Source organism: Salminus brasiliensis, chromosome 1, assembly GCF_030463535.1.
Source record: "Salminus brasiliensis chromosome 1, fSalBra1.hap2, whole genome shotgun sequence".
Taxonomy (NCBI): domain Eukaryota; kingdom Metazoa; phylum Chordata; class Actinopteri; order Characiformes; family Bryconidae; genus Salminus; species Salminus brasiliensis.
The window spans coordinates 81206211-81220130 of record NC_132878.1 but is presented as its reverse complement, the minus strand read 5'-3'; the positions used below and the strand labels follow the sequence as shown (position 1 = coordinate 81220130).

Sequence of the window (13920 nt, the reverse complement as noted above, 5' to 3'; positions counted from 1 at the left end):
AGAGCTTACATAGATACTGACTCTTCTCTATCTCCTCTTTTTTCTTTCACAGGTGCACAGACTGGTGGTGGTGGACGAGAACGCCTGCATCGTGGGCATCGTGTCCCTGTCAGACATCCTGCAGGCTCTGGTGCTCACTCCAGCAGGTATAGACGCTCTGCATTGCTAAAGCTCCTCTCTGTTCCCGGACCACCCCGCCCTCCCACTCCCTCCCCACCCACACACAGGTACTGCCCTTCTGCCGCACTACTCGCCAGGCTTGGAGTCACTGCACGGTCGTCACTACGCGCACCCTGTTGCCGTGTGTGTGCACGTGTGAGGTTTTGGGGGATTTCAAGTCACCAGCACTGCACTGACATTGATTTGGTGTGTTCTGGTTGTGTGAGTAGGGCTGCACAATATATTGTTTGGCCTTTGCAATACTGATATAGCAGAAGAATGCAATTTAACAAATCATGAACCAAGGGTTCACTAATGTGTCTTTAGTACATTACATTACAAGGTGTATTACAGCCCTTTTGTCATATAATTGCAATATGGTATTTTCTAGCATATTGTGCAGCCCTGTTTGTGAGTGATCTCTACTAAAAATGGATTAATCAAACATTCCAAAAAAAAAAACAAAAAAAAAAACTGCCTGAGAAACAGTCACATTTGCACTGAGGAGTTCATGAGTGGCTGTATGCGTGCAGCTGTGTGTTTTGTGGGTGTGTGCTGTTTCAACACATAAGATGATGATTAATGAGTTGAGGTGGCATAGCCATTTCTCCAGACACTTGACACACAGCTCCTTCCCCTCAAGAGGTGTTCATCCTGATAGATGGTGTGTCTTCTCTCCCATCTGCACTCAGTTTCAGCAGGGCACAGTGCACCCTTTCTGCACTCTCATATACACATACACACACACACGCACACACACAGGATTGTTTTAATACAATGTCAGGATTTAGGATCATACATGAAGCGTCTCTCTCTCTCTCTCTCTCTCTATCTATCTATCTATCTATCTATATATCATATATATATATATATATATATATATATATATATATATGCTAATGAATATTAACTAATATTGAGTAGGCCTGCTTCTTTCACTTTGACTCATCACCTCATCCAGAAAAACATGTCATTTAGTGGTGACTCAAATCATGAATTACACTGTCCTGTAGGGGGAACCTAGGAGCAAGAATTTGCCATTTTCCATAGTAATTCCACAGCTTTAATGCATGAAAAATTATAATAATCTACAAATGCGTTTACAGTTAAAACCCTTAAGAGTTTGTTCCACCTTTAAAAAAAATTAGCTTGTATGACACAGAAAAAAAAACTTACTTTATTTACAAAGTCATGGTCATTTTGGTGGTCTGGACATTGTAAATTACATATATGAAAATAAAGGTTTGCCTTAAAGTGCAAAAATTACAAAGGAATACAGCCAATTCAAAGGACAATAGGTTGTACTCTATCAGTAATCATGTTGCTGCACTAGACGATTATGGATAGAATGCCTTCGTTCACCTCTACACCCGTGTACACAGCCAGGCATTACACCAAATGCAGCTTGTTAACTCTGCATACCTCACCCCGAATATGAATTAGCAAGTGCCATGAATTTTAACCAGCAGCTGTGTTGCTGTCGATGCTGAAAATGATATGCATAGATCAGAGGCGCCTGTACAGCTGCTTAGAAGTTCAGGAGAACTCGCGAGAACAGGACATGCAATTAAATTGGACATGCAAATTTGTGGTGTGTGACTCTTTACTCTTTACAAAGCTTCTGCTTTGTACATGTTCGGGCTTTGGTCTGGTCTGTTCTTATCTGTTCTTATCCAGTCCAGTGCAAAAAGGATCAGGGGAAAAACTTTAAAAACAAATTACAAGTCCTGCATTAAAAGAATGTAGGTGTCAGAAGTGAAAGTGTTTATTTATGGACTATGCTCAGCCCTTCATTAAACATTCGATCTGCGGAACAGACTTGATAGATACACAAACAGCCCCTGTGGCGAAAAGGAGGCATTTGGACAGCATGACCTTTAATTATTTGGACAGTTAAATTAGCATGTAGACAACTGCAGTGACTCATTAGTTTGCAAGCAGTCCATCAACGTTAAAAATTGGTGTTAAAAATGCACCATTATTCACTACACTAGCAGTTTATATAAAACGAGGCAAATCTTATTATACGCCACAAGACGCGCAGTAGTTGGGTGGATTACCACCATTCAGCAAGCCACTGTATATGCATAGTAGTTGTAGCAGTGGATAAACAGCAGCCTAGGTTATATATATATTTTGTTAAGAGCTGACTATTTTCCAAAATAGTTAAAAACAGAGTTTCCTAAGAATGCCACATTGTTCTAGAGAAGCTGGCCACAGAAAACCTTCAGGGCGATCTCTAGAGGCCTTTAAATATCCATATTCATTACCTCCTAGGCCTTAATGTTCAGTAAGTACATGGAAAGCAGTTGCTGACACACTGGCACACTGGGTTATACTTGTAGGAGAGACTAATAGAGGTCTGGATATGAACGCACAGGATTCCCGTCACTTGCCACAAGATGGCACAACTGTGGTCTCTCTGTCTTTCTCACTCTTTCACTTTTTTCTCTTTCTCTCTTGGTGTTTCTCCCTCATGTTATTTTCCTTGCTCAATCTCTCCCTCTGTTTTGATTGGCTCTTTCTGTCTCATCTCTCCTTCGCTCTTTCTAGTTTTGGCTTTCTGTCTCTTGATCACTCTAGTTACTGCTTAATAATGTTATATTAAAATAAGCTCAAAAAGATCTTTTAGAAGGACTATTATACTCCTGTTCTATATATAATATATGATATAATATATATAAATACATCTAAATATATAAAATGCATACATACATAAACTATTATGTAAGTTCAACAAGTGTTTTTTATATATATATTTAACAGAATTCAAATAGAATTCTCTCGCTCTTTCTCTCTGTAGGTCTGAACAGGAAGGAGAACGAGGTTGAGGCTGAGTGATGCAGGTCGGGGCTGCTGAGTTGTCATGCTGCTGGAAGAGGATTTTGGAGGTGGGTGTGAAGTTGGAGTGGCCCGCCGAGGGATGCCAGAGGGTGGCGAGGGGCATGGGGGTATGAACAGTAATGCTGCTGAAGGCCAAAAGACAGACGGATGGACGGACAGACCGGCTACAGGGGCGACAAGGTGGACCGCCGGGGATTTCTCCTCAAAGGGATTCTGCAAACCTTTTAGTCTCTACTGAACCGCGTTACTGCAAACGCACTGCAAACGCACTACCATCACCTTTCACTACATGCAAAAACATCACCATCTGGTGTTTGTTCTGTGTTTTACACGCATCGCTAGACTTCAGGCTATACCATCACTTTTAGAGGGGATTCTGTTGAGTGGAAGGGCTTTTCTTTTTTTTCTTTTTTTCTTTTTTTTTTTTAATCCCAAAAGAAAATATCTCCATCTTCATGTTCTTCGTGTAGGGAGGAGCTTTGGCTTGTGGCTTTGCTTGCACGTGGTAATGACATTTGATGTTGTCCTTATGCTCAAGTCTTCTGCAGTACATATATTTTTTATCCTCCCCTAAAAAAATATCCCTGAATGAAATCACCTCCCTCTATCTGTCAATGGTGCCTTCTGTCCACCAGTTGTCGCCCGTTATTGATGGCCGAGAGGATGCGAGAACGGTGAATGTGCAAAATGTATCAAAAGCGAATGTGAGAGTATCTGAAAACCAAAATTCCTTTTGCGTTTTGGATATGTTCACTGATTTTATTCCTTTGATTATGTTTATATTTTCCTTCCTTAGGAAGGTTCTTTATTATTTGCAGAAGTTGTTGTTGTTGTTTTTATTTGTGAAATGATGCTGTAAACATAGATTCAGAGGTTTTATTTATTTCATACTTTAATAAAAAGGTTTGTTTGAATTTTTGAGAGTTACAGACTAGAGTGGAATGGAAGGAGAACATTGTGCCCCTATGCATCAACATGATGACTTGACGACGTTCAATGCAATTCAAAATTCAGCCGCTGCCTACAAGCCCTCATTTCTTCTCTCCAGTTAAAGCGGAGGCATGCAACGAAACCTCTCATAACTCTGTATCAATCGTACTGTACATAGGAAGAGCTACATGAGGCGTCTCCAAGTGCCAGAGAAAGGTCTATTTTTCTGTGTATTCAATGTATGAATCATGTTGTTTGTAATCTTACAGATTTCCGTTTTTTTTTGTTTGTTTGTTTGTTTTTCGATTCTCGTCATCTTTACCATGGCTGTGTTTCTCAGTAAGGGTCACTGATGAAGATGTTTTTGTCCACTGAACAGTTGCACATCACTGGCATGAAGATGACACCACAGTGGTTCGACATTGTGTTTTTGTTCTTTGTTTTATTTTTTGTTTTTCATTTTGCAGTTTGAAAAACAAAAGTAATAAATCATGCTACTGAGTCTTTGTATGATTTGTGTGTTCTGCTTCTTATTCTGTATGGAATGAGTGTTTGTGTGCATGTGGGTTGGTTCAACATTACTGCTCCGTTTTGAGCTTCTCTTACTCAAGCACACCTGATTAACTCTCTCCTGTTAAACGCCAGGTTTAGGAGGTCTGTTGGAGCTGGGCATTCGGCTAACTGTACTGGACTCCAGCGTTTAGGTATCCAAGCAGCTAAAATTAGGGAATGAATGTCACATTTACTGCTGTAAACTGTTTGGTTTAACTTGTCATTTCAGATAAATTTTGAAAGGGGAAGGAGAGTGGCACATATTATAGCATGCAAAAGTTTGGGTAGAAGATGAAGCGATCTCTAAAGGGTATGACGTTATAGATTAAACATTCTTTTCAAAATTTATACAGCGAATGAGTAGAAAAGCAGGAAAGGAGCACCATGCAAATGTTTTGGCTGGGGGGCTTCAGGTAGGCCTAAACATTAGGAGTGTGTGAGGGTGAGAGGGAGTTGGATACCTCCCTCTAAAACCATGCAGTCATGTTAATGAACATTAATGCATAGACATGCACTCATTTGCCAACAATAAATGACCAATAATGAATAACCTCAATAGCCTCCGTGACCAAACTATCTCTTACAAGTTTTTAAAAAATAAAATAAAAAAAAGTTGATCATTTATCACATTTTACACACTTTTTGTATTCGTTTTCATGCCAATAATAATAAAAATAATCTAAAGTTACTAAAATACAATTTATAAATCCTTGGTGGCATTTTTCACAATCTATAAAAAGGGAGTGTGTCACCATACATTATAATCTGCAGTTGCCTGATTAGTATTACTACTAGTAGGTTTAATGGCTGTAGCTTATCTGTTGCGGCACAATTTTTTCAGCCCCCCTCGACCCTGTCTTTCCTTGAGGGGTATAGTTATAGGACCTCCACTGACCATGTGGATGGCACCGGCATGTCTATTTAAACAGCACATTTGAATTTAACAAGGTCAATTCGAAGGACTTTGTAAAAGACAAAAAAAGAAAAAACCCTGACTGAGGAAGATCATCTTATAGGTATTAACTAGCCCACTTTATAACAAACAGTCTTAGGACCTAGGCTTCAAGAGTCAATTAAACTCTAAACCAGTACCTCAAATCCTTCCCAGCAGCCTGAGGTGAGGAGTGAGGAAGCCCATCTGATACTTGGAGGGTGGACCAGTCCATGGCACAGCAGTGACACCAACATAGGGTTAAAAAGAAACTACAGTAATTTACTCCCCTGAAGTGGATGCATCCCCCTACACATCTGGTGCTCATTTAACAAGTGTGGATTCACACTCCCAGCATTACTAGATGGTCAGACATGTGGTATGCAGTTGCAGCTGCTGCAGCTGTAGACATTGACTGGAAGGGGTCCAAAGCCAGGGAAGCTAAGGGTGCTGGTAAGCAATATAATCATCCATCCAAAAGACCACACTGGATCAGTTCACTGCTGCTGAACATGGAGGTGACAGAAGTCCCAATCAACCTAATGAGAGAATGAGTGCACAATCTGATGTGGATAAAAGTATTGGGACGCCTACTCGTTCCTCATTGTTTCTTCTGAAAATCAAGGGTATTAAAAAAAAAAAAGATCCTGCTTTACTTGGAGTAACTGTCTCCACTGTTCAGGAAAGGCTTTCTACTAGATTCTGGAGCATTGCTGTGAGGATTTGATTGCATTCAGTGACAAGAGCATTAGTGAGGTCAGGATGTTTAATGATCACCACCCCACCTCACTCCCAACTCCCCAACTCATCCCAAATATATTGAAAACATATTGACACAGTTCCACTGCTCCACAGCTCAATGCTGAGGGGCTGTTCACCCCTCTAGTCCATGCCTGGCATTAGATAATGTACCAACAGGTCCATGTCTATCTGCTCTAGAGTGTCTTATTCGCTTAGCAATACTTCTCTACAGGAACTAGACAAGCTGCCTGTGTGAATGTGGACATCTGTGTCAGCAACCTTTCATTGTATGGGTTGAAGGTAACTCAGCAGGCAACATTTTATGCTGAGGCAGCAAGGCACTCAGTCATATCTGAAGTTTTAGCAATCTAGCCTTCTACTGTATTTGGCAAAACTGTTAACAGATAATGACAGCACGGCTAAACGCTCATGTCTAGCAGCGAGCTGTTCATACCTTGGCTACAGAGACCTTCATCACAACGCTCCTCTCTGAGACAGTGTGGATAACAAGGCATCAAGTCAGCAAGCTAGCTTTAGTTTCAGACACAGCCAATGTAATGATGCACTGACCAGTATGCAGTATTCAGTCAGGCATTAATGTTAGTCAAGTAGGTAAAGTTTTTAATAAAATACAGTCGTATCTAATTTAAAATGGGCAGAAACCACAACTTTGCCAGCATGGTAACAGTAGCTTGATAGCAAAACTAAAAAAGGGAAAGGCCAAGATGTCCTAAAAATGTGACCTATGAAAAAAAGGCATTTGCATTTCTGTATTTGATGTAGTATTTACTGTAATGTTGGATGCTGGCATTGTAATTCCCATTTTCCATTGTTTTCAGTGAATAACATCTTTTATGATCCCATATTCGGCCTTTAAATAGTATTGCTTCATCGAATGATGTGGCTTGAAGCAACCACAAAACCATTTCATGTCATTTGCATCATGCTAATTGGGGTCCATTGGATTTCACTTCTGGTGTGCAACAGCACACAAGCTTCAGTCGGGGGTCCAGTGCACGACTCCAGAATCCATGCGTGAAGTCCTTAGAGGACGTACGTAGATCCATACAGAGAGCGCTTCGTAAGGATTTGACAGTTCGTTTAGAAATGCTGCTTTGCTGTATGTTAACACACTCTGGCTTAAGGATAAAAGGATGAATAATAAAAAAGTACCCTCTGTCACCATTTATTTAGGCAACACCCCACCTCCCAGTAATCTTCTTATCTTTAATCCAGAGAGCTTCACTATCAAGCACAAATAACATGACATGCTTTGTTTTATGGTTAAACGCTTTCTACAGTTTGACCTTATAAAGTCAATTGACGGTGTGTTAATACTTTATACTTATAATACTTGCTATATTATATTTGATTCCCAGTTTAATAGATACATACCTACCACTGACCTTTTTATCAGAAATATCCTATATGCTTATATGCCAAAGGTTTGTGGACAACCCTTATAATGAATGCATTCAGCTACTCTAAGTTGCACCAATTACTAACACAGGCTGCTTTGCTAACCTGTCTAGTCTCTGGAGCAGATAAACCTGAACCTGTTGGCATCATGCCTAATGCCATGTGTGGTCTAGAGGGGTATAAAGCCCCACCAACATTAAGCTGTGGAGCAGTGGTACTGTCTTCTCTATATATTTAATTCCCAGTTTAATAGGTGCGTACCAACCATTTGGCCTTTTTATCAGAAACACCACATACACTATATGTCAAAAAGTCTGTGGACACCCTTTCACCCATTCAGCTACTTTAAATTGCTGATACAGATGTTCAAATGCACACACACAGCTTGTCTAGTCCCTGTAGGGAAGTACTGCCAATAGAATAGGACTCTCTGCAGCAGATAAACATGAACCTATTGACACCATGCCTAATGCCAGGTGCAGGATAGAATGGAATGATGGTGCTCCATCCAGAACTTTTGGGATGAGTTGGGGAGTTGGGAGTGAGGTGGGGTGGTGACCATTCAACATCCTGACCTCACTAACACACATCACTGAACACAATCAAATCCCTACAGCAATGCTCTGAAATCTAGTAGAAACCCTTTCCTTGAAAGATAGTTACTCCAACAAAAGAAGGATAAACGTTTTTTCAAAAGAAACAACGAGCAATGTCCCAATACTTGTGTCCATTCCATTCTCAGCACAGCAGTAACACTTGCACAGTAATGTGTGTGGTGGTGTTGTGCATTTTGCTGGGCTTTTAGACAGTTCAGTATCGCTGCTGAGTTGAGAACAGTCTACTGACCAAAAAATATACAGCCAACAGTGGTCTAGTAGTCAGAAACAGACCTCTGATGAAGGGCTAAAAGATGACCAGCAAACCATACATGCAAACTGTGCACATGGAAATAGAAAGAGAGGACAGTAGAGAAGCTCTGGGGTTTTCCTCATATTCCCAGCTTCAAGATACATCATAGGGGGTTCTCTAGTCTTTAAACTAATCCATCTCTATACACATCAGCCATAAGATTAAAACCACCTGCCTAATTCTGTGTAGGCCCCCCTTGTGCTAGCCATCACGATTTAGCCCTTGTTGAAGTTACTGAGATCCTTATGCTTGTCCATTTTTCTTGCTTTTAACACATCAACTTCAAGAACTGACTGCTGCCTAATACTGTACATCCCACCATTCTGACAGGTACCAGTACAAAGAGATTTTTGTAGTGATACTCACTTCACCTGTCAGTGGTTTTAATGTTATAACAGATATTTTGTGTAGCATATTTTTAGTTGTACTGTCCAGCTCATGCTTCTACCAGTACACCGTATCAGATATAAACACACTAAAACTAAAGCAAAGTTCTTTAACATTCCATTCAAATTGGGCTACTTGTCACTCCTGTATAATTGGCTTAATTAGAATAAATGTGACGCAACTTCTTTTGCTCCCAAACACACAGTATATAATGAATATACCGTGTTTCTATGATCCCGTTGTTTAAGGAGCCCGCTCTCCAGTGTGTTAGTAACCTGATAGCATTGGACTGTTATCAGTTCAACACCATAAATTAAAAAAAGATTTGGCCACAGTTCGACATTCTATCAACGGTGCCGTCAGTGACACAACAAGTCGCAGAACTGGTCAACTGAAATGATGAGCAATAAGAGATGTCTAGGCTTTACAAAAAGCTGTTCACAAATACAAAAGTATTGGGACCTGGTCATTCAGAGTTTGTCCTGCTTTTGTTGGAGTAAGTGTTTCTACTGTCCAGGGAAAATGTTCTACTATATTTTGGAGCATTTTGGGAGGATTTTGATTGTATACAGCAACCAGAGTGCTGGGGAGGTCAGGATGTTGAAAGATCATCAATCAACCTCATCCTCAACTGCCCAACTCATCCCAAAAGTTTTGGATGGAGCGCCATCATTCTAGGTGGGGGGCTTTATACCCCTGTAGCCCTGTCTGTCACAGACAAATTGTGTGTTTGTGTGTATTTTGCTCAACAGCACCTTTTTACCTGTATTTTTGTCAGGAAAGGGCAAGAATGTATTCTAGATGTGATGCATGCAGCTGGTGAAGCAGACAGTAAAGCAAGTCATTAGGCCTCATTTACACCTGGGATAAACACTATCACTATCCAGGATGTAACTACACTGTTAAAGCATTAGTTCCTTGAGTACCTTTAAGGGGTTCTTCAATTTGAAACTGTGGAGGAGCCTCTTAGGGTGCTTTGATGAACCCTCAATAAAGGTTTTTCAGAACATAACAGTTCCTTGAAGGCTCTTCAAAGCACCTCAAGAGGTTCCTCCACAGTTTCAAACATAAATGTGAAATACTTCATTGAAGAAAAGTTCGACCTCAGTGGGGCCAATTGGAAACCTTATCAATTTACGGCCAAGTTAGAATTTACAAATATAAAAAAATAATAGCAAGTTCACCAAGCTGATCATCCCGCATTATCAACCCCATCAACATGAAAACTTCATAGATCACCAATGTAGCTTAGAAGGAGGCTCTTGTGGGCCTTGTGGAAAGGGGTAATTCCCAAAACAGCTATCAGCACATAATGCAGTTTTCCATCTTACATTTTGGAGCACTTAGCAGAGCACTAGTGATTTGCATCTGTACCTTTATAAGCACGAGTAAGAAATAGGCAACACAGGGTCATTACAGCAAGGAAATACCTATGATCCAAACAAACCTCCTTACATGTAACTCAGAGGATGTGGCGTCTAATGCCAGCAGCAGGCTGAATTCTGAACTGCTTAGATTTAACTAAAAGCTTAAAAATGTGTGGATGCTGTTTTGCCTTGCTGCATTGACCTAAACTATACTGCTGAAGTGTACAGGTGACCGTTCAAAAGCCTCCAATGAGCACAAACTTTAAGTTTAGAAGACAACTGTCATCACTACAGGCTTTACTAGAGCATTACTAGTGAAGAACATCAATAGTGTCTGACCATGACTTGCAGTGGGTTGCAGCCTTCAGGCAGTCAACAAATGCTAACTGCCATAAATGGGCTTAGCATTCAGTTAATAATCGTAAAGCTTGTTATTCTGAAACGAATTTGAAACCAATATGAATCTGATGTAATTATTTGAATGATGAATGGAGGTCTGAAGCTGCCCTCAGTTAAATGAGCTAATACTTAAAAAAATATTATAAATTATAAATAATATAAATTAGGCATTATAATATTATCGTAATGTAATCAAAGACGTTTTTCATTCCCATAACAGTTGAGTCGTTCACTATGATAGGTTCACATATCCTAAAGAGAGGTTGTCATTTTTCATATGGTGTAAAAATAGTTTTTAAGGCTTTGACAGGGAAGATAGATTAACATACCCAGCTACTTATGAGACTAGATAAAAATAGCTTTGATTTGTTTATGATTATGATTATGATTATGACCAAAAAGTCACTATATTACTGAGGTTGGCCTTGCAGGTTGGCCTTGCAGGAGGGGCTGTCCTGAACTACCATGTGTCATGAGCTAAATATTAGAAATGGGATAGGATGGCATGCATACAGGCAGCGTCAGCTGAATGAAATGCCTACACTTTGGGAGCTCCTTTAGTTTTAGGTCACGGGAACAGACCTTGATTTGAAGTTATACTAATCTAAGGTATCAAGTCTGGACACCTTTACTGGTAAGAACTACTTGGTTCTTTGGACCATTTTGGTCTACAATTCAACGCTAAACCTCAAACTTCAGAGGTACACCTGTACAGGTGCTGTCACCAGTGGTGTGGTGTGTAATGACATTAAGCCTAAAGACGTATGAATTTTAGTCCTTCCCACATAACAAAGTAAAAATGTTTGAAAAGAATAGGACAGTTATAAGCCAACAAAATTTAGTCATGAGGGAACTATTTTTGGGAGAAGGAACTCACTTACAGCGCCTTCTCCTCCCCATCTATAAAGCCCCATCTCTGCCTTTCATGTCCCATGACAAAGTTTCCACAATCCACCACCACAACGTCTCCTTCCTTTAACTCGGTCATATCTCTCAGTTCTAGCTCCCTAGCTCCACTGGGGGATCCAGACTTCGAGCTCAAAGCAGAAGCTGCCTGAAACTCTCAGCGTTCCTTCCCTCTTACAGACTCCTCCCACAGTATCATATATCCTCTCATATATTCCACCTCGCTACATGTTACATCAATCCAAAAGTATGCAACCGATAAATACTAACCAGTTTGTGAAGAATATGGCGGGTTTCAGGTTTCTCGTCACCCTCTGCGTCTAGTAATCATTAGACAAAAGGTATGATGGCACACTTGGGCACCTTAAAAATAACCACATTGTCCCAACTGTTCCAGATTAGCTTGGGTGAACAGTGCAGTCTAAATGAACCCGCTCACGTCTAACAACTAAATTTAGTATGATGTGAAACAAATGACACCTATTCTGATTGGTCTAAAGTGATCAAATACTGTAAGATGAGATAACATGACAGGAATCAGTACTGAAATCAGTAGCGATCAAAATACTACATTTAGGATGAGACCATAAATCAAAGGAATGATTTCAGCCAGTGGACAGAATTGTGTATAGTGTTTAAATGTATATTTTATGTATAATGTATATATGTATATATGTAAGTATAATACAATGTGCAATACCCCCCCACACACACATGTGCAATTAAAAGTCATTTGCAATTACCTGTTAATAACCTGTAAATAATATTGTTCCTGCTTTTTTACTTCTATTATTTATTTGTGTATATAGTGTAATTTATCTAAGTTTTTGTGACTGAGTGTCTTTCTATCCATCTCTGCTGTGACACTGAGAATTTCCCCACTGTGGGACTAATAAAAGAATATCATATCTTATCTTATCTCTTCTGTGTTCATATCAATTTCCTCCTCTTCCTATTCTTATTCATCTGATCATTATTGTTCTTTTTAGTATTATTATTATTAGTAGTAGTAGTAGTATTGTTGTTGTTGTTGTTGTTGTTATTAGCAGTAGTTGTAGTAGTAACACTTTGATTTGGAAAGCCCACGCTAGATTCTCAACTTGAATTTAACTTCAATTCAATTCAATATTAATTAAATCCACTAGAGGTTGGAATCTCTAGGCACATCATGATTTGATATGATTCGATTAGATTAAAACGATAGAGAATGATTAGTATTGAGTATTGAGTATAGAGTATTGTAATTGATCCTTAATGAAATTACTTCCAATATATTTTATTAATAAAGCAAATGGAAATGATTTGGCTGGAAATCAAATGAAAGGTTCTGCAGTGGAAAAGCAATGTGACACAGTGGGCAGCTTGAGCACTCTCTAGTAGGCCAGGTTTAGTGGGTGGGCATAGCATTTCACATGTAGAGTTTACCCAGTTCAGCGACAACCATGTTGGAGCATTACAGATTGCAGTGATCTGCTGTTCCTCTCTCTTTAACAGCTCACTGCTGTTCACTGCTCATTCACTGCTCTCGTATGAAGCACATGAGGGGCTAGCTGGAACTTGATCCCAATTCTAATCTTAATCTTAACCATAAACCTGATCTTAATCCTAACTCTAACCTTAACTTTTTACCTTGCCTTAGTCCTAACCCTAATCTCTAATTCGAACATTAATATTAAACCTAGGCCTATCCCAAAATCAAACCCTAACTCTAATCTTAACCTTAGTCCTAATCCTAAACCCATATATACACTTCTGGGGTGTAATCCATCATCTGTGGGAATAGAGGCCATTCAGTAAAATGGAACACCCATAGTAATGGCACTACATTGTTCATAAATTGATTCTGCCTGAGCAACACAGCCAGCTGTTGTGAGGAGAAGGAGCTCAGGCTGAAGTGAAGGAGCACAGGCTGAGGAGAAGGAGCTCAGGCTGAGGAGAAGGAGCTCAGGCTGAGGAGAAGGAGCTCAGACTGAAGAGAAGGTGCACAGGCTGAGGAGAAGGAGCTCAGGCTGAGGAGAAGGAGCTCAGGCTGAGGAGAAGGAGCTCAGACTGAGGAGAAGGAGCTCAGGCTGAGGAGAAGGAGCTCAGACTGAGGAGAAGGAGCACAGGCTGAGGAGAAGGAGCTCAGGCTGAGGAGAAGGAGCTCAGACTGAGGAGAAGGAGCACAGGCTGAGGAGAAGGAGCACAGGCTGAGGAGAAGGAGCTCAGGCTGAGGAGAAGGAGCTCAGACTGAGGAGAAGGAGCACAGGCTGAGGAGAAGGAGCTCAGGCTGAGGAGAAGGAGCTCAGACTGAGGAGAAGGAGCACAGGCTGAGGAGAAGGAGCTCAGGCTGAGGAGAAGGAGCTCAGGCTGAGGAGAAGGAGCTCAGACTGAAGA

General features: G+C 40.4%; 1 protein-coding gene across 4 annotated transcripts in view; it reads left to right on the top strand.

The window, feature by feature from the left end:
* Nucleotides 1-4446, top strand: part of LOC140565047 (5'-AMP-activated protein kinase subunit gamma-1-like) — a 100150-nt gene extending 95704 nt beyond the window's left edge. For all 4 annotated transcript variants that reach the window (XM_072690797.1, XM_072690814.1, XM_072690805.1 and 1 more), the window contains 2 exons: nucleotides 53-146; nucleotides 2963-4446. In XM_072690797.1, coding sequence (XP_072546898.1) covers nucleotides 53-146; nucleotides 2963-3000 — 132 coding nt within the window. In that variant the 3' untranslated portion in view covers nucleotides 3001-4446. The remainder of the gene's footprint in view (nucleotides 1-52; nucleotides 147-2962) is intronic.
* The last annotated feature ends 9474 nt before the right edge of the window (nucleotides 4447-13920 follow it).